The sequence below is a fragment of the Schistocerca piceifrons genome, chromosome 4 (assembly GCF_021461385.2).
Source record: "Schistocerca piceifrons isolate TAMUIC-IGC-003096 chromosome 4, iqSchPice1.1, whole genome shotgun sequence".
NCBI lineage: Eukaryota > Metazoa > Arthropoda > Insecta > Orthoptera > Acrididae > Schistocerca > Schistocerca piceifrons.
The window spans coordinates 456,383,475-456,405,480 of NC_060141.1; the positions used below are offsets into that span (position 1 = coordinate 456,383,475).

The following is a 22,006-nucleotide window of genomic DNA, read 5'->3' on the forward strand; positions in this document are numbered from 1 at the left end:
AGGGAATACTGAACATTTACAGAAAGGCAGCACAAATAGACACAGGTTTGTTTAATCCATGGGAGCGAGTCACAGAGACACCATAGGAACTGAACTGGCACACTCTTTAAGACAAACGTAAACTATCCAGAGAAAGTCTTAACAAATTTTCAAGAATCAGTTTGAATTATTACTCTAGGGATGTACTACAACCCCCTATGTATCACGCACATTAGAATAATTACTGCATGTACAGAGGCATTGAAACAATCATTCTTCCTGTGTTCCACACGTGAATGGAACAGGAAGAAACTCTAGTAACTGGTATAATGGGACATACCCTCTGCCATGCACTTCATGGTTTGGAGAGCGCAGATATAGATGTAGATGTAGAAGAGGCTCTACTGATGTACTGATTACACATTTCAACTGTGCAAATTGGGGATTCTTGCTTTCCGTCATGGATATTCGATATACAGCAAAGACATTCCTTTGCATTCCTATTACAAGAAAACAGTGAAACACTATGTGAAAAGTTCTTACAAAATGCCAAGTACAACTAGATGTTACATTCCTTCATAAAAATGACTCACTCTGTTCAGCATGCAATTGATGACATAGACACACTCCAGGTTTCAGTTGTTGTAAGAAATTTGCCAAATCCAATAGCAGGAATAAAGTGGGATTTTCCTTTTTAAGATGAGATGTCAGGGTTCAGAGTACAGTGACTACATTTTTTGTGTGTGTTTCTTTGGAATTTCATAAATTAAATTTGTAATCACTTTTTTACCCTTAAACTTTCTCTTTTCTTACTCTGAAATCAGTATTCATATTTAATTATAATGCCAAATTTATTTTTAATTTGTTTGACAACAATTAAACTCACCCTAGTCTCAAACAATCTGTAACTATCAAATAACAGATAATTGGTTAAATTCCCCCCCCCCCCCCTCCCCCCCCGCCCCCCGGTGAAGTGAAGTTAACTAACAGTTCTTTTTAAAATTATCTGATCTGTTAGAACAAAAAGTAAAGATCAAATATTTTACGCATGCTCTGTAAGAAAAAACCAATATACTAGTTTTAATGGTTTCAGAAATATTTATTTTCAAAGTCCAAATTCACCCAATTTGCTGGTAATGGAGTCTCAGGTTTCAAATTCTGTAAGATGCACACTTACAATAAGGGAACGAATGCAGAAGGAGACTGGTGCAGTGGAGTACAGGGAACATATCAGCCATAGTAACATTTTTAAATAACCAAGACATGAAAAAATAACAAACAAGAAAATCAAATAGCTAATATCAGTTTATAATGCTCTGAAGGCCACCTGCTGACCTAATATTATCAGTTAAGAAAACAGCTATTTTAATCATCATTTCATCAGTGAATACTGGAAGTGGCACTGTGTTGTGAACACCAATTAACAGTTACACAAATGTTTACAAGCATAGACAGTATAGAGATGCACTGAAGTCTAATGTACCACAAATCCCGTATCAAATTTTGCCCCTCTTGAAAGTTCCACATTGCATTAATAATGTATAATTAAAATAAAAAAATCATCTACAAAATCATTATTGATTTGGATGAGAATTAACTTCTCAAATTGTGAAGAGAAGTAACTTGTGTGTGTGTGTGTGTGTGTGTGTGTGTGTGTGTGTGTGTGTGTGGGGGGGGGGGGGGGGGGGGGGGGGGGCAGGTAAAGTGCCAGGAATGGTGTGGTATGGTATGGTATGGTATGGTATGGTATGTATGGTCCTCTAGTCCTGAAGATTTTAAGTATACTCAACAGAATTACAAGTAACGGAAAAGGTGGTGATAATGGAGTGTACCTTGAGTTACTACCCTCTTCCCTGCAATGGTCACACAATTTCTATGTCAACAACACCAGTATAGTCACTGCCCAATGGCGAAGATTTAAAATGTGATATACTTGTTTACACAAGATAACATTCTGTGATATACAGATACAGTGAATCACATGCTAAGCTTCTCACAAAGATATCTACATTTGCAACCAAGACAATGGAGAGTTACTTACTTGAGGCAGTTTTTTTTTTTTTAAATTTGTGAGATGGAAGCAATGAGTAATGAGCAGACAAACATTTTTATCATTTAACTGGACTAAAATGCTTACACACACACACACACACACACACACACACACACACAAAAATCATGTATTAGTTGGAAATATAAAATTCAAGATTGTTACCTTTCACAAGACACTTGACCACGCTACATTTGATTTACTGTGTCTATACCCATCAGGTGGAGGGAGCTTTGGAGAGTTATCTGAAGAGCCTTGAGTAAATAAATACGAGCACACATGGTAGGGAATAGATGCTGCCTTGGTTCCTGGAGGAAAAAAAAATTCAAATGCATTACTGAAAGAAATTTTATACTTCAGTTAGAAGCAAAATGGGAAAAACAAAACTATAACTAATACGTCAACATGCAACACACAAAACTATAGCTAATACGTCAGCATGCAACACACAAAAGTGCTAAAATGAATACTGAAACTAAGTATTACTAGTGCAGTAATAACAGGACCCTATTTCAAAAATACATAGCTTTATGAAGGGCAGGAGTATGGTACTGGCAATGGAATACATAATGGACATGACAGAAGACACACAGACACCAAAGAGAAAAGTACTATACAATGTTCGTAGATGTCAAGAAAGAAATTGACTCAGTAAATAGAGAAAACCTAAAGGAGGAACTGAAAGACCAGAGAGGGAGACCTGCAAGTGAAAGCATGAAAGTGATGCCTCCAACAAAATCTAATCCAAAGAAATAACAATGTTGTGGACATGCCGAGTCGCATATAGGCACAACAAAAAGACTGTCCAAAAATGAGCTTTCAGCCAACACACACACACACACACACACACACACACACACACACACACACACAGGCATGCGTGCGCAAACGCACCTCATACACCCATAACCACAGTCTCTGGCTGCTGAGTCTACACTATGGCTGAGTTCACACTGTGGCCTCCACAGCCAGAGACTGTGGTCATGTAAATGTATGTGTATATATAAATTTATTAAAAAACTAAGATGCTGTGACTTACCAAACGAGAAAGCGCTTGCTTCATCAGGTAAGAGGGAAAGACGAAAGGATGTGGGTTTTAAGGGAGAGGGTAAGGAGTCATTCCAGTCCCGGGAGCGGAAAGACTTACCTTAGGGGGGAAAAAAAGGACAGGTACACAGGCACGCACGCACGCACGCACGCACGCACACACACACACACACACACACACACACACACACACACACACACACATCCATCCGCATATATACAGACACAGGCAGACATATGTAAAGGCAAAGAGGTTGGGCAGAGATGTCAATCGAGGCGGAAGTACAGAGGCAAAGATGTTGTTGAATGACAAGTGATGTACGAGGGGCGGCAACTTGAAATTAGCTGAGGTTGAGGCCTGGTGGGTAACGGGAAAAGAGGATATATTGAAGGGCAGGTTCCCATCTCCGGAGTTATGATAGGTTGGTGTCAGTGGGAAGTATCCAGATAACCCAGACAGTGTAACACTGTGCCAAGATGTGCTGGCTGTGCACCAAGGCATGTTTCTGCCACAGGGTGATCCTCATTACCAACAAACACTGTCTGCCTGTGTCCGTTAATGCGAATGGACAGTTTGTTGCTGGTCATTCCCACATAGAAAGCGTCACAGTGTAGGCAGGCCAGTTGGTAAATCACGTGGGTGCTTTCACACGTGGCTCTGCCTTTGATCGTGTACACCTTCCGGGTTACAGGACTGGAGTAGGTGGTGGTGGGAGGGTGCATGGGACAGGCTTTACACCGGGGGCGGTTACAAGGGTAGGAGCCAGAGGATAGGGAAGGTGGTTTGGGGATTTCATGGGGATGAACCAAGAGGTTCCAGAACAGATGAGAGGTCATCAAGACACGGAAGGAAAAAGCAGACCCAAGATGGAACCCTGAGGAACACCACATGTAATTAATTCCCAGTCAAATGAAGACTGATTGCTAACACTACAGGTGTTTTGCAATGACACTCTTTGTTTCCTGTTAGGTAAGACTTGAATCATTTTGTAGCACTGCCAGAAATACCATAATATTTTAATTTACTGAAAAGAATGCTATGATTCACACAGGCAAAGGCTTTTGGCAGGTCACAGAAAACGCTAGTAGCCTCTAATCTGTTTCCTAAAGAATTAAGTACATTCTAATTCTAACAAATTTCAAAACCTATTTTGCACTACCCTGTATGTACATCATGGTTCCTTTTAAACTGCAGTGGATTATTTGCAACAGACTTCAAGATGGAATAAATTTACTATGAAGTAGTAATCAAAATGCCCAGTTCCATAAACAAATGTCTACAAGATGATCGTGGGTGAGCACCACATATTATTCTTACAGCCTTTTTCGAGCAATAATGACTTTTTTCTCTTAAAGATTTGTTACCCGACAACATTACTCAATGAGAATATGCAAAATATATCAGCTTATTGTTTCTTTTCCCCCCAAGATTCACAATGATTTGAAGTGCAAATGTGGCTGAACTAAGTTGGTCCAACTATTCCAAAAACAGCTTTTTCCAGTTTAAATTTTCCAGTAGTATCGACAGCCGAAATTTTTTAAGTTTCCACCCTAGTTATTACCTCTTGACCATATGCTACACTTATCATTGGTGTAGTAGCTCTAGATGTGCTGAATGTTATGTCTTTTCGAAATTGAGAATGAGACCATTCAGGGCAAACCAGTGAAAAATACTTTTAAGAACATTATTTACCATTTATCCTCTTGCTATATGTATTTTGGATGATTACAGTATTTGTGTCATCAACAACAAGAACTACTTCTGCTTGTATATTAAACAGAAGGTCATTCACATATACAAGAAACAACAGTGGACCTAATATAGAGTCTTGTGGAACCACGTAAATGATTTCTCTCCAGTCAGAAGAATCCCTTCTGCTTACAATGGCTGAATTACTAAGTACAATGGTTGGTTGATTGGTTTAAAAGAGGGGGGGGGGGAGGCATCAAACTGCTAGGTCATCAGTCACTTGTTCCGAATAAAACAATGCCACAAGGGTGAGAATAAAACAAGCGAGACTGACAACACAAGACGGAGAGAAACAAACAAAACCACAAGAACGACAGAAGGGTAACCAACACTACTATGGATAAAACAGGAAAAGAAAACCATAGAGAGAAGCAAGAAACAGGTAGAAGGGGTAAAAACAAGACAGCAGATGACCGTGGCTGGCTGACCACGAGAATAGAAAGGAAAAGCCAGCCACTCTGTGAAACATTAAAACACCCACCCTAAAAGCATTAGAGTGGAGAATACGAAGGGACAAAGGACATGCGCTAAAACTTATATAGAACAATAAAACCCAGTGTCATGTATAAAATGTAAAACTAAATTAGCTGATGAAGTGTTGTCCACTAAAATTAATGGGAACAAGTCCAGTAACTAAAAGAGTCCATCGCAGGGCAGCCAAAGAAGGGCAGCTCACTAAGATATGGGCCACTGTCAGCCGGGCAGCACACCGACAGTGACGTGGGTCATCATGGTGCAGAAGGTAGCCATGTGTCACCGAAGTGTGGCCAATGCAGAGCCGACAGAGAACCACAGTGTCCCTGCGAGAGGCCGGCATGGAGGACTGCCAGACATTCATAGTCTCCTTAATGGCACAAAGTTTGTTGTGTGTACTGAGACTATGTCATTCTGTCACCCAAAGCTGCTCTCCATAAACATTTTCCATGTAGCCTGTTTGGCCAGCCTATCAGCAAGTTCCATGCCTGGGATTCCAATGTGTCCTGGGGACCACACAAACACCACTGAACGACCAGACCATTCCAAGGCACAGATGGACTCCTGGGTGGTCACTACCAAAGGATGAAGAGGGTAGCACTGGTTGATAGCTTATAGACTGCTCAAGGAGTCAGTACACAGAAGAAATGACTCCCCAGGGCATGAATGTATGTGCTCAAGAGTACAAGATATAGCCATCAGCTCTGCAGTGAAAACATTGCAGCCATCAGGCAAGGAATGCTGTTCAATATGTTCTCAATGGTCATACGCGAAGCCGAAGTGACCATCAGTGATCGGGCTGTTGGTGTAAACCACTTCACGGCCTCGGTACATGTCAAGAATCAACAGAAAGTGACAGCGGACAGCTGAGGGGTGAACTGAGTCCTTTGGGCCATGTGAAAGATCCAGGCAAAGCTGCGGCCTAGGTGTACACCATGGAGGTGCACGTGAATGGACCTGTAGGATAGGTAGTGAAGGTAAGGACTCCAGTTCAGATAGAAGGGATTGGACATGAACTGCAATTGGAAGTCCTGACCTGGGATGCCGATGTAGGAGATGAACCGCCACGGGTGGGAAAAGAAGACGGTAGTTTGGATATGCAGGAGAACTATGAATGTGTGTGACGTAACTGACGAGCAGTTGAGTATGCCTGACCTGCAATGGAGGGACTCCAGCCTCCACCAGGATGCTGATCACCACACTTGTCCTAAAAGGTCCCGTCGCTAGTTGAATGCCACAGTGGTGCATTGGGTCGAGTAAACGCAATGCTGAGGGTGCCGCTGAACCATAAACCAGACTCCCATAGTGAAGGCGGGATTGAACAAGGGCTCTGTAGAGCAGCATCATCGTAGAGTGATCTGCACCCCAGTTAGTGTTGCTCAGGCAGCAGAGGGCACTGACTGCCAGCACTTCCACTTAAGCTGATGAAGGTGAGAAAGCCAAGTCAACTGAGTGTCGAAAACCAGTCCTAAAAATCGATATGTCTTGACTACAGTGAGGGGATCATCAGTAAGGTAAAGTTCTGGTTCTGGATGAACGGTACAACACTAACAGAAGTGCATAGCACATAACTTTGTGGCTGAAAACTGGAAGCCTTAGGCTAGAGCCCATGACTGCACCTTGTGGATGGCTCCCTGTAGGCGACACTCAGCAACACCAGTACTGGTGGAGTAGTACAAAATGCAGAATTCACCTGCACACAGAGAGGGTGAGATGGATGTTCCTACAGCTGCTACTAGACTGCATCTAAAAGTAGAGATACATTCAATATAGAGCCCTGTGGGACTCCATTTTCCTAGATATGGGGGGAGGCGGGGGGGGGGGGGGGGGGCTATGGGAGGCACCAACTTTGACACGGAAAGTATGAGTGATACAAAATTTTGGATATAAATCAGGAGCAGGCCCCCGAGACACCCCTCATATAATGTGACAAGAATATGATGTCACCAGGTAGGGTCGTACGCTTTTGGTAAATAAAAAAAGACAGCAACAAGGTGTTTGCGTATGGAAAAGGCTGTTCGGGTGTCACATTCGAGGGACACAAAATTATCAGTGGTAGAGAGACCCAGGCGGAAACCCCCTCGCACGGAGCCAGTAGGTCACGAGACTCCAGGACCTAACCCAACTGCCGACACACCATATGTTCCAGTAGCTTAAAAAGAATGTTGGTGAGGCTGATGAGCCGATAGCTATCCACAATCAAGCAGGTGTTTGCCGGGTTTGAGCACAGGTATGATGGCACTTTCCTGCCGGTGCGATGCCATCGCACGAGGTCCGGTTGAATACCATGAGGAGATGTCGCTTGTAGTCAGACGAGAGATGTTTAATCATCTGACTGGATCCAATGTGGCCCAGGAGCTGTGTCGGGGCAATGTGCAAGGGCAATGAGGAGCTGCCACTCTGTAAATGGGGTGTTATAGGGTTCACTGTGGCGTGTAGTGAATGAAAGGACTTTCCCTTCCATCCACTGTTTGAGAGTGCAAAAGGATGAGGGAATAATTCTCCGACGCAGAGGTGCGAGCATAGTGCTCAGCAAAGTATTTGATAATCGCGTTTGCATCGTCAGATAACACGCCATTTATGTTAACACCGGGAACGCCTGTTGGGGTCTGGTATCCAAAAAATCATTTGATCTTAGCCCAGACTTGGGAAGGTGTCGCCTGGCACCTAATGGTCACAAAGTATCTCTCCCAACACTCCTATTTCTGTCTTTCGATAAGCTGGTGAATGCAGGCACAGAACCGTTTAAAGGCAATGAGGTGCTCCAGGGAAGGGTACTGCTTATGCCACTGTAGAGCTCGTCGACGCTCCTCCATTGCTTCAGTGATGTCCGGCAACAACCAAGGGACTGTCTTCTGCCGGGGGCACCCTAAAGAACGAGGGATCACATTTTCTGCCACAGAAACGATCATTGTAGTTACCTGCCCTACCACCATATCAATGTTACCATGTTCGGGAGATTCAACGGTGACAGCAAAGGTGAAAGCAAAGGTGAAAGCAGCCCAGATTGCTTTGTTTAAAGCCCATCTGGGCAGGCATCCATGGGCCTGATGCTGGGGCAGTGACAGAAAGATGGGGAAGTGGTCACTACCAAACCGGTCATCATGTGCTCCCTTAGTAACACTGACACTTTCTGCCGAAACACAATCACCCTCACTTGCAGCTGGCAAGACCAAAGCAACGCCGCCTTCACTAACATCGATGCTTTTCGCCAACTCACAAATGCTTGTTACTACAACACCTTCCTTACTGCAATTGCTACTATTTGCTAATACCTCTTCAGAACTCTCCACACGATTTGCTTTCACATATCATTCCCTGCAAATTTATTCCCATTAGTTTTACTTAAACCTCTCACAAATCTATGCTTCCACCGTTTGTCCCTGCTTTTATTGACAGAGCCACCTGTATAGCCTTCCTCTTTAACATACTCCATGTTACATATTTGTTGCCTTTCTCCAAATATATCAATATTTCTGCCATTACCATTATCTCCAATCCTTTTCATCGCCTGTTCAGATCGCTATACCCGGACCTGAGATGTGGCGAACATCAGTTTCCCAACCGGTTGTTACACGATTGCACTTTGCGTGAATTTCCCCCATCAAATCTGTGTTTTTCACTTAGGTCCCATTCATGGAAGTTATCACTCTCGTTCGTTCTCCGACCATTCTGCTCATTCCAGCTACTATCTCCCTGAGAATTCCTTTGATTTCTTACAAGATTATTATTTGGCGATGATTTTCTGTATTCCCATTTTGATAACTACCGCCCGGTTTGCTCTGAGGTTTGTACTTCAAAGTCCTCTCTAATTTTTCTACAAATTCTAGAAATTTGTCCACAGAATCACATGGACAAGATCTCACTGCATATCTTCAGGTAATCGCTTTTTTAACGTGGTGATTTCTATTAAAACCCCCAACGGATGTTTCACAAGCATACGCTTGCCAAGTTCGCACTTGCAAAAATCTTTCATCGTCCCATTACCATACCTGTAACTCAACCCATTTAAAAATTCATTTTGGATCTGCGTTTGCTTTGCCTCGCTCCAAAATTTATTCAAAAAACACTTTTCGAACTCTTCGTATGATTCACACGAACTACATTTAACATTTGCCCAAGACTGGGGGTCTCCCTCCAAATGCTGTTTAACGTACTTTATTTTCGCTTCGTCCAACATGCCGTGAACTAAAGCGTCCCAACACGCAGCCAAGAAATTTACTGAGTGATATCTTCCGTCATCTGTGTAACATTTCACAGATCCAGTATTTTCGCAAGGGATATTTATAACCGCTCTGGCCTTTTGGGAGGCTAACGAATTTAAATAACTTTTTGTGTGTTGCATTTGGCTTTTAATTTCATTTTCACTAGTGATATTGGACTCTATTTCATCTTTAATGTTGCCCAATTCTTTCTCCCCCTCACCTACATGATTGGCAATGTCACTAAATGCTAAATTTACATCACTTTTATGAGCGTCTTGCACTTTTATACAGTCACTTACCTTGTCCCCTAGTTCCGTCTTACTATTACAACTTCTTCTGTAATTTTCCCCTTTTCAACTCTAACACATTTTAATTTATTATCAATTGCTTTTTCCAGGTTACCCATAATTTTTTCAACTTCCTCTTTCACAGCGGGACCTATTTCAGTTCGCATTGTACCCATATCAGTCCAAATTGTATCTATAAATGTTTGCAATGTGCCCATATCTGTTCGCACTGCACTGTTATTATTTGCCATTCCCTGGATCATTTGCATTACCTGAGACATCATATCTCCCCCACATTCCCCTTGCCTGAATTCCTACTAGTTACACCTTCGTGCTCTAATTTTGGACTAACCGGTTCACTTTTGTTTCCATAATTACACATACTACGTGACTGTTTGTATTCACGAGATCTATATGTAGAGCTTGAATTTCAGATTCAAACACTCTCTCAATATTTGCACAGGCAAATATCTGATCTGAGATTGTTCCCTCTGCCATGGTGATGCCATTGGTTGTTGTGGATTGTTGTTGTCTGATGTAGTTGTAGCTGCTGCCGATTACCGTGTGTTCCAACCGTCTCCGATACTGATGTCTGTTGAACATGCTAACTGCTATCGATCCCTGCACTCAACTTATTTAGAGTCTGAACCCCCACGCAAATTGCCTTTAATGTGATAGATTAGGACCTCTATCGATAGCATGTGTTAGTTGTGAAAATTACTGCGTAATTTCACCATCTCCAGAAACCTACCTGCGGAAAAAAAACCGATCTCTCACTGCGTTTTGCGAGAGGTTCACTCTACAGAAATCTCTACTGGTCTTGCAAAGGTTTATTACACTTTGCATAATATGCTGAATAACAGAGAGCAAAGGAATTACCACTTCGCAGGGCACAAATCCTGGACGAGCCCCCAATTGGAGCTTTCAAAATAACTACGTACCCTCTGACTCAGCGTTGCAATATTAAAAGTTTTGGCTGGTTTCATTGTCCAGGAGATGGGATACGTAGTTGCCGCATTACAGACCAAATACTGCTGAGTCTACAGTATACGATAAGAATACACACATGAATCGAATGGTCGAAGGTTTCTATCACTCGGCAATTGCGAATTATGAAAGTAACATATAAATTTATGAATGAAAGATTGCAATTAAATAAAATCTGCACGTACTGTCTTAATGACTTTAAATGATGAGTACGATAGTAGAAGTACTTTTAAGAATGCGGTATATTTCTGCAAAGCACTTATTGGTGTCGGTGGTCCAGCAATTAAATAAAATATAAGTTGAATAACAGGGAAACAACAGATTCCTACTTCATGTAATTAGTTATAAACAACAACACAGCTCAGGAGATATTCACTTCCAAACGCACACTACGTCTTCACTGTAGAAGCCATGGAAATCTCACAAGTTGGCACTCCAAAGTATTTATATCTGTCTCGACCACGCGCAACCCGCTCCACACTCTCTAAGTCCCTCTCCCGCGACTTGGCATTCGTCGCCGTACTGCCAGTGTCCTGGGTGACTCTCCAGCACTTCCCGTGTCATGTCTCCTTCATTAACATAGCATCACCATGAAATTCCCAGTCACGCAGCTGGACCCCTCTTGCTGCGTCCAGCGTATGGCACCACGTGGTCGGCCTGCCGAGCGGATCGCACCCGCCAAGCGGCCCATGCGGATACTGCTTCCTCCGAACTTAGAATATTTCCAGGGCGCAATGACTCGCCTGTTACCTCACAACCTTGACCTTTTCAGGCAATGAATCAGCCTCAAAGACAAAGATGAAGGAACCGGTAGCAACCCTGTTGTCTTTGTGTCCCCTGTAAATGCGCCGGATGAAACGAACACCCCGTCACTCTAAATTGGCATGGAGCTTGTTGTCAGACTGCAAGAGGAGATCGCAATGGAAAATGATCCCCTGGATCATGGTGAGGCTTTTATGGGGGAGTGCCGAAAACAGGAGCATCACCCAGCTTGTCACAGGTGAGTAATGCTCGGGACTGGGCTGGGGATGCTGTATGAATCAAGACTGCGCCGTTACGCATCTTGGACAGCGTTGCCACTTCTCCAATCTTACCCTCAATGTGTTCAACAAAAATTGAGGCTTCGTAGATAGAAAGGAGTCCAAATCAGTTCTGCTACAGACTAAAAACCAAGGTGCATATGGCTCTCTCTGTCCTGTAGCCCTACATTCCTCCCATGGTGTAGCATGCGAGGGACACAATTTAGTGTCATACCTGTTGGCACTGTATTCAATCTTGCCCTTCTTAGAGACTGCTGGTGCCGTATGGTCACCAGCAAGAGATGACTTGGTCCACTTCATTGTGGGTCACCTGCCCTGATGCCACCCACTCTGATCAGGGGCTCTCCCCACAGGTGCCACCCAGCCACAGCAAAGGCCAACTGGCATTACGGCCATTGTCGGGGGAGACCTGATGCACCAGGAAAATAGGCATCTACTCCTTGGCATACATGGGGAGTTTACAGCTCAGGCATCAGCAGTGCGATCTCTGTGTTGTAAAGGGGCTACCACCAAATTGGTACATGACGGCCCCACCACAATGGACTGGCTACCATGCTGGATACTGGGTGCAGAGAAATCCAATATTGTCATGGGGGCAAAAGAGGAAAGGAGACAACAGAAGAAGGTGACATACCCCAAAAGTGTCCTCGCCCAAGTAATTGAATCCCAGGTGGAGATGCAAAGTCATGATAAGAGATTCAGGAGATCGAATCTAAGGGCACTAAGGATAATTCATGCACCACGTCAGGTGTCCTTCCCCATATGACCCGCACTTCTGTAGAATTTTGAAATTCGCAGGTCAAACCATAAAATAGGACCTGAACTCACAGGGCTGAAAAGTGTGAGACTCTCTTTTAGGCACATCTTCGGACAGGCAGGAATACCTCGGGCCTATTCTAATCCTCGGACCCACAGGGGGCAAGTACAATGTTCTGTGTTATTTTAGTTAGGTATAACATTGTCGATTGGTTGGCTATACCAACAATTTCATAAAAACTCAGTTTATCTAGGAGAAAATTGTGATTCACACAGTCAATGCCTTAGACAGGATACAGGAAGTACCAACAAGTGCTATTTTGTTATTTAATCCTTTTAATGTCTGGTGAGTGGATGTGTAAATGGCATTCTTGGTTAGGCAATACTTCTGAAATCCAAACTGATTTACTGAGTATATTATTGTGGCACACTCATGATAGTATTTTAGAACATACCACCTTCTCAAAAATTTTCAAAAATGATGTTGGTACTGCACACCTATGCAAATTTACTTTCCACGAAATGTTGATGCGAAAGATAAAATAAACATTTCTCTTGTTCTTAAAATGTAGTGTTCTATCTACTATAAAAACATTTCACATTTTATATAGAGAATCTAAACTTAGTGCTCTTGAATTTGCACTGGGAAAAACATTGTTAAATATTAATCTCATACAAAGTATTACCACAGCTCACTGTCTAACAGTAACCAGCATTTAGTTAACACTAAAGTTGTTTTCAAAAGAAAAAGAAAAATAACTTACTCTCAGAATTCGAATTCTGCGGTAGTAAACACTGAAGGTCTTGCACATTGCACTGAGAAATATACAAATTACGTGGGGCTTCAGAATGCCTTTCTCAAGATCATTCCCCAAGGAATTCACAATTGATGGATAAACTATAATGAAATGCAAGAGCTGCCACTCCTCCTAAATAAGAAAAGAAACACATGAGTTTCAGCAAATGTACTGACATAAATATCAGTCTGGCTCAAAACTATTTTATCCATGTAAGTAAGAGCCTATAATTAAGGAAAATTTGTCGTCCTATGGAATATGCAAAAATACTTACATCACACTTCAGTGACGCGAAGTCAATCTCATCCAAAGTTAGCAAGGTAGGATACAATTTTTTTTCTTCCTTCTCATGGAACTGTTTAAGAATTGATGTTATTCTGGCATAATTGTACAATACAAATGTAGCGCCTATAAAAAAATGAGATGTAGCTGGCACAAATTCTTCGCCATTAATTTTCTTTTGAAACATTACTTAATTCCATTATACTAAATTTGAAAAATTACAATGCTCATGGAAATTTTGTTGATAATTTTCTATTTCTGCTTTAACACAAGTAACACTCTTCAGTGTTACCTTATTAAAAGTGAACTTCACTCGCTAGAATTATTAGTAATTTGGCTTTTAAATAAGAATGGGCTGGGGGTGAGTGGAAAAAACAGAAATACTAGTATTTGCTGTAAACATTATAGATTATCACAAATCATTTCAGCCATGTTCTGACAGCTTTGTGTACATTTTCTACTGAATTTTAAAATGTGTCCTGACTATAAGGACCAGATGCAAAATCATCAGATCTATGTAATTCTATCATGATGGCCATTCCAATGTACCAATGTATATAGGATAAAGAACCATGTTTTTGTCTATGAACCTACACCCTTGAAATGTCAGGATCACAATTTTACATTATGCGTAGCTTATTTCTTGTAATGTTTCATAATGGAGAAAGTCAAGTACTTCTCTCTCTCTCTCTCTCTCTCTCTCTCTCACACACACACACACACACACACACACACACACAATGATGAACAACCCTTGAGAACAACTGTAAATAGAGGTTCTGAATGGAAACTCCTTTAGACATACATGGTACAAGGAACCAGTATTGTCTACTTAGAATTATATTATTTTTCCTTTTTTCATGTTAACAAGCTATGGTTTTTTCCCTCCTCACCCACAAGACCAGATATGATATGCGGGTAATCTCCATTTTCTTTCATGAAAACTGTCATTCACACCATCTGAACAATGAGAGACATTTTCATGGGACCTGATGTTGGGAAAGACTGGAACTGTGAGACTAAGTTGGGATGACGGAGTGTACCCATTCGCCAACAGGTGGAAGTATACAAGTAGCAATATTAGGCAAAGACATAAATAATAAATTGTTAAAAAAATAAAGTGGTACAAAGGACAATGTCTGAGTGGAACTGAAACTTTAAAAGAAAAGACTTTTTATAAAAAGGTAATGGACATTGAAGGGCTTTGCTATTTGTTAACGTAGAATGAAGGAGAAATGTAAAATAATGTTTGTTTGGTTGTCTCTCTGTACTGAAGAAGAAACTGTATGTTAGTATTCACTTTGTCTTGAAGAAAAAAAAAAAAAAAGAAAGAAATATAGTGAGGTTCATTTGCAGTAATGTTCTTATATATATTATTTTGTGATAATCAATATAATAGAAGGAAACATTCCACGTGGGAAAAATTATATATAAAAACAAAGATGAGGTGACTTACCGAACGAAAGCGCTGGCAGGTCGATAGACACACAAACAAACACACAAAATTCAAGCTTTCGCAACAAACTGTTGCCTCATCAGGAAAGAGGGAAGGAGAGGGGAAGACGAAAGGAAGTGGGTTTTAAGGGAGAGGGTAAGGAGTCATTCCAATCCCGGGAGCGGAAAGACTTACCTTAGGGGGAAAAAAGGACAGGTATTCACTCGCACACACGCACATATCCATCCACACATACAGACATATTTAAAGACAAAGAGTTTGGGCCAAACTCTTTGTCTTTAAATATGTCTGCTTGTGTTTGGGCCAAACTCTTTGTCTTTAAATATGTCTGCTTGTGTCTGTATGTGTGGATGGATATGTGCGTGTGTGCGAGTGAATACCTGTCCTTTTTTCCCCCTAAGGTAAGTCTTTCCGCTCCCGGGATTGGAATGACTCCTTACCCTCTCCCTTAAAACCCACTTCCTTTCGTCTTCCCCTCTCCTTCCCTCTTTGTTGCGAAAGCTTGAATTTTGTGCGTATGTTTGTGTTTGTGTGTCTATCGACCTGCCAGCGCTTTCGTTCGGTAAGTCACCTCATCTTTGTTTTTATATATTATTTTGTGATAAGATTTAGGTCGGGTAACTGTGAAGAATCATATTGCATCAGTGCACAGTCTTTATTTACATCGACTCTATTAACCACATTGATCATAAAACAAATATGCTACTGTAGAATACAAATAATTCCATTGCAAATACTTTTCTCTATGTGTAGCTGCATAAAACCGCTCACAAAAAAGGAAATTAACTATTTGTTTTTACTGTGGCATTACACATACATCCCACTAGCCTGGAGCTAAGGATCCAATCTAAAAACCACAGATCATCATCTCATAGAATTATTACATATTTTGATTTCCAGTGAAAAATCAATAGTTGACAAGTTTTATGATACACAATCACCATTGCTGTCAAAGTGTTCATGATTATCTACACACTGAGTTAAAGAGGCCACTGAAAGTTTGATTCCTATGTGACTGGGAAATCACAGAGGGCAAAGTTAAAAAGAGTTCAAGTCATAGCACAAGAGCAGCACAATTTAATTATGCATTTAATCATATCTGCAACACGAATTGTTTATAGACAAGAAACATCTTTTGAAACCGTTCAGGAGTACTGGGCAATGGTATCCCAGAAGCTGACATGTTTAATGGCTCACTATACAATATATACTTCCAGTGAACGTACAACAAACAGGAAAGGAGGGAAGGATGGGGGAACCTATGTATCAGTAGCCAGGTTTTCCAACTTTCACAAGTCCAGTGCCTTAATCACTGGCACATCACACTAAATCATTCAACTGTGGGCTGTATGTTTCACTGTTGAATCCAGATACTTAAGTTCCTAAAAATACTATTACTTTGTACAATTGGTGGTGGTCTGTCCCACATATTTTCCATCCCAGTTCTGAGGCAATTTACCACAATAGCATCTGCTGTGAGTCTTGCACTGTCAGAAGCCCCGAATTAGAATTCCTATTCTTGTGTGAATATTAACTGCTAGTAGTCTCGAACTGAACATAATAATACTGTTCATGACTATGTGCACATGAATGAACAGTACTTTTAGATCACTGGAGAGAACACATCAGCGACATAAATTTACGTGCAGTTTCGAATGAACAATACATTTGGAGGAATCTTGTTTTATTAAGCCACATGTTATGCATTCCAAAGTAGCAACAGTTTACTGACATTTGCTGTCACTGTATGACACACTCAAACAGTTGGACAGCCAGAATAGTCCAAAAGTCTGACAGCAACGTTTCTGTATTAAGGTTAGTGATAATCAAGCCCATATAGTGCTGTTTCTGTGATCTTGTTTTATACTCCTTTCAGAAATTTTGAGCTCAGGCACAGTGTGTTCATCTATCCTGCTTTAATGCTAATCCTAGCAGATAGGCCAGGATGGTCATTATTTCCTACTGAATGTCACAGTGTTCATTTTCTAGTCTCCACCACTTGGTGCAACACAGGTTTGGCTTTATCAAATGATGTGTCACAACAAGATACTGAGTGGCAAAAAATTAAGGAGTGTCTTGTGAAATTTTGTTCTAACATGACAATTTTTTTAAAATGTGTCATGCAACACACATTAGATTTCAGCACGAGCTGTAATAATTGAATGTCATTTCAAGTTAGTGTGCAGAAGCCACCACCTACATTGGTGGGCAACTTCCAACTCTGCAAATTTAAGCAATGGTAAGAATTTAGAGCAGTGATTACTTTACTCTCCTTAGTGTGTGTGTGTGTGTGTGTGGGGGGTGGGGGAGGGGGGGGGAAGGGGAGGGGGGGGGGGGGAGAGAGAGAGAGAGAGAGAGAGAGAGAGAGAGAGAGAGAGAGAGAGAGAGAGAGAGAGAGAGAGAGCACCCTGGTTATCACATTCAGTGTATACACACCCTAACTAGGGAGTGGCCCCAAAGCTTCATTTCAATTTTATGACAGAGACTTGTTATTCATAGGAAGTGCTTTTTCTCTGATATGTGAATCGAGCTAACAAAATACATACTCCATCTTGTGTAGTGATTCTCCAACAGAAAGAGGTTCCTACTCAATGGTCTGAAGATGACCACAGCAGTGGTCGAAACCGGTCACCTTGATAAATAAATTGTGATCAAGACTGTTTTTTAATTGTAAATAGAGAGAGGAAATTATAGTGTATTGAATAATGTTTATTACGCTGCTCACATGATGCTTAAAAAAAATCAATAAGCATAGTCCCAATCAGCGCTAGAATCAGTGAAATAAAATTTCATTGGATGTCATCTTCAAATTTTGTACTGGAAGGAGAAGGGGGGAGGCAGGGGGGAGGTGGAGGGGAAGGGGGAGGGGGAGGGGGGGGGAGAGAGAGGAAGGAGAGGGGAGGGGGAGGGTGGGGGAGGGGAGGGGAGGGGAGGGGAGGGAGAGCTGAACAGAAGTCTCGCACTTCACCATTGCTAAAGGCCCTGCACCAACTTAAACTAGCCTTGTCCTAAATGTTCCGCCTTTGTAGCAATTATTTAGTATGCCGATTCTGACATACCTTTACTGCTACGTTCCCATGAAACTTTGTAGTCAGATTCCAGAGACAGTGAAACAGTTTGCGATGGTTTTACTTTAAGCAACTCCATCTTGACAGCCGCTTCACCTAGAGAAGAAATCAAACTGTTCCACTTAACATCATCTTCCACAGCAGTGCCATATTTATGCAGTGCTGCAGTTCTCATGTCATTTTCTCGCAATCTGTTAACAAAAAAGGTCTTCAGTATTTATACATACAATCTGTGACAAAATAAAACTAATAAAGAGCCTCTCTATACTGTCTTTATAACTCTATTATACCTACCCAGCATTCTTATCACTGTCAAAAGAATGTTGAATATGCTCAGAGTAGTTGTATAGTATCCATATATATATATATATATATATATATATATATTATAATATATATATATATATATATATATATATATATATATATATATATATATATAAGAATAAACAGGTAAGATTGATAGTGTGTTCTAGTACACTTCATTACACTGTTTCATAGCATTCCCTGCAATTCGCTGGGAGAAAGCTACAGGCGTACTGTAACACTTTAATCATGTGCACTCTTCTTCCAAGAATCATCATGTCAATCCAAAGCCTGGAATGTTCATTGCAGTAGATATATAATTCTTCTCTGCCCCCCCCCCCCCCCCCCGCCCGAATTTACACCTTGTACCCAACTTTCGTTCTCTTTCTATTCTGTCCATCATTTATGTTACCTTTTCAAACTCTTTCATAATTACTGCCTCCCTCCAATATAATTATAAAAGTGACAATATGTAACTGATATTTCATGGGATAAATGTTACTCTGAAACATCCAAAATATTCACTTATAAGTACATTACAGGCCACTGCATTTTGCTTGCAATGGTTTTTTTCCATTTTCAAAATGTTTTATTTTGATTAAACATTCAATAGTTATACTCAAGGAGATATGACAGTGTGTCTCCTTTGTTCTTGCATTAGATTTTCTTCTTTTTTTATGGGTCTGAAAAGAGCCTATTATGGCCAAAACCATTAATTGTGATAAGAATGTTATATTGCTTGCAATTGTTGTTCCTCTCTCAGGTTAATTTTGACAGATTTTTACTTCGTATCTTTGCCATCCGTCTATTTACTGCTGTGTTTTCATGTTATCTTACTGGCAGGCTATTCCAATGAAATTTTAGATGTTGAGCCCTTCATTAGGAGTTTGCTTTTTACCACAGAAAATAAAATCCTCTGGTACACAGAACTTTCATCTGTTGCAGTCTTTGTACTTGATTTGTCTCTTATAATACATGCACACTGTAACACTGTTGGGTAGTTGGGACCTTTTCTACCTTCGCCATCCTCAAATAGCTCTTTCTGCCAGAAAATCTCTAAGAAACACAGCTTGTTTCCTGTTTTCCCTCTTTATGGCTGAATCTTAGAAGAAAGGAAAATACATGTATTTGTGTGTTTGTTTCATGGAGTCCTCAGTCAATCGGAGTTCATAGCAGAAGCCTTTGGTAATGTATACTTCCAGAAAGTGAAATAAATTACTCAGCATTGCAAAAAACCAATGAAATGCTTCACTTCAACTCAGCTTTAATTATTGTTACATTTTTAATTAGTATGAACAACAATTCTTAAACCTCATGTCACATTATAGGGATACTTTGCAGCTTAGGTTTCTTGTAATTATCAGGATATATGTTGGACCCTTGATTCAGTAGTTTGCACTCAATGTCATTTCTTCAATTTTACAGACACTACACTATAATATCTTGTATAACTATGGGTAACCATTGGTAACAGAAGAAATACTTCAGCTGATTGATGAAAGAAGGAATACAGAAATACAAGACGCTGAGGAATGAAATAAACAGGAAGCCAAGATGAAATGGCTGCTGCATGAAAAATGTGGAGACATCGAAAAATAAATGGTAGTCGGAGGAACTGACTTAGCATATAGGGAAGTCAAAACAACCTTTGGTGAAATTTAAAGCAAGCGTGGTAACATCAAGAGTGCAGCTGGAATTCCATTGTTAAATGCAGAGGAGATAAAGGATGGGTGGGAACAGTACATTGAAGGCCTCTGTGAGGGGGCAGATTAGTCTGATGTGATAGAGTAAGAAACAGGAGTCAATTTAGAAAAGAATCAGAGTATTAGAATCAGATATTGAGAGAGATTTGGAGGACTTAATATCAAATAAGGCAGAAGGGATCGATAACATTCCATCACAATTTCTAAAATCATTAGGAGAAGTGGCAACAGAACGACTATTCACATTGGTGTGTAGCTTGTATGAGTCGGGCAATATACCATCTGACTTTCGGAAAAACATCATCCACACAATTCCAAAGACTGCAAGTGTGGACAAGTGCGAGAATTATCACAGAATCAGCTTATCAGCTCACGCATCCAAGTTGGTGATGAGAATAACAAACAGAAGAACTGAAAAGAAAATTGAGAATGTGTTAGATGACTATCAGTTTGGCTTTAGGAAAGGTAAAGGCACCAGAGAGGTAATTCTGACATTGGAGTTGATAATGGGAGCAAGACTGAAGAAAAATCAACACACATTCATAGGATTTGTTGACCCTCCCCCCCCCCCCCCCCCAAAAAAAAAAAGCATTCAACAGTGTAAAATGGTGCAAGATGTTTGAAATTCTGAGAAAATAGGGGTAAGCTATAGGGAGAGACGGGTAATACACAATATGTACAAGAACCAGATGGAACCAGTGGACGACCAAGAACGAAATGCTCGGATTACAAAGGATGTAAAAAAGGGATATAGTCTTTCGCCCCTACTGTTCAATATGCACATTGAAGCAACAATGATGGAAATAGAAGAAAGGTTCAGGAGTGGAATTAAAATTCAAGGTGAAAGGGTGTCAATGATACAATTCGCTGATGTCATTGCTAACCTCAGTGAACGTGAAGAAGAATTACATGATCTGCTGAATGGAATGGGCAGTCTAATGAGTACAGAATATGGATTGAGAGTAAATTGAAGAAATATGAAAGTAATGAGAAGTAGCAGAAATGAGAACAACGAGTAACTTAACATCAAGATTGAAGGTCACAAATTAAATGAAGTTAAGGAATTCTGCTACCTAGGTAGCAAAATAACCGATGACGGACAGAGCAAGGAGGACATCAAAAGCAAACCAGCACTGGCAAAAACCACATTCTTGGCCAAGAGAAGTCTACTAGTATCAAAGGTAGGTCTTAATTTGAGGAAGAAATTTCTGATAACATACATTTGGAGCTCAGCATTGTATGTAGTGAAACATGGACTGTGGGAAAACTGCAACAGAAGAGGATTGAAACATTTGAGATGTGGTGCTACTGACAAATATTAAAAATTAGTTGAACTGATAAGGTAAGGAATGGGGTGGTTTTGCACAGAATCAGACAGGAAAGGAATATGTGGAAAACACTGACGAGGAGACGGGACAGGATGATAGGGCATCTGTTAAGACAGCAGGGACTGACTTCCATGGTACTAGAGGGAGCTGTAGGGGCCAAAAACTGTGGTGAAAGACAAAGATTGGAATAAATTCAGCACATAATTGAGGACACAGGATGCAAGTGCCCTACTCTGAGATGAAGAGGTTGGCACAGGAGAAAAATTTGTGGCAGGCTGCATCAAACCAACCAGAAGACTGAGGATTCAAAAAATTACTACTACAAATGGTTATTTTACAGCACATTCACTTTTGCAGTAATTTCACAACATATGAAACATATGCTATCTGCACATGAGCAGATGTTATTTACTGTCACATGTAGTACATATTTTTACTGGTAACCACTTGTATAGACTGTTTCCCCATTAGCCTTTTTCTGGCTTGACTGA

At 40.8% G+C, this 22,006-nt stretch overlaps 1 protein-coding gene across 3 annotated transcripts in view; it reads right to left on the reverse strand.

Moving 5' to 3' along the window:
- The window catches only part of LOC124796364 (DALR anticodon-binding domain-containing protein 3), a 94,980-nt gene that overhangs the window by 7,407 nt on the left and 65,567 nt on the right, over positions 1-22,006 (reverse strand). For all 3 annotated transcript variants that reach the window (XM_047260523.1, XM_047260524.1, XM_047260522.1), the window contains 4 exons: positions 18,170-18,369; positions 13,647-13,780; positions 13,340-13,504; positions 2,195-2,337 (listed from right to left, as the gene is read on the reverse strand). In XM_047260523.1, the coding sequence (XP_047116479.1) occupies positions 2,218-2,337; positions 13,340-13,504; positions 13,647-13,780; positions 18,170-18,369 (619 nt within the window). In that variant the 3' untranslated portion in view covers positions 2,195-2,217. The remainder of the gene's footprint in view (positions 1-2,194; positions 2,338-13,339; positions 13,505-13,646; positions 13,781-18,169; positions 18,370-22,006) is intronic.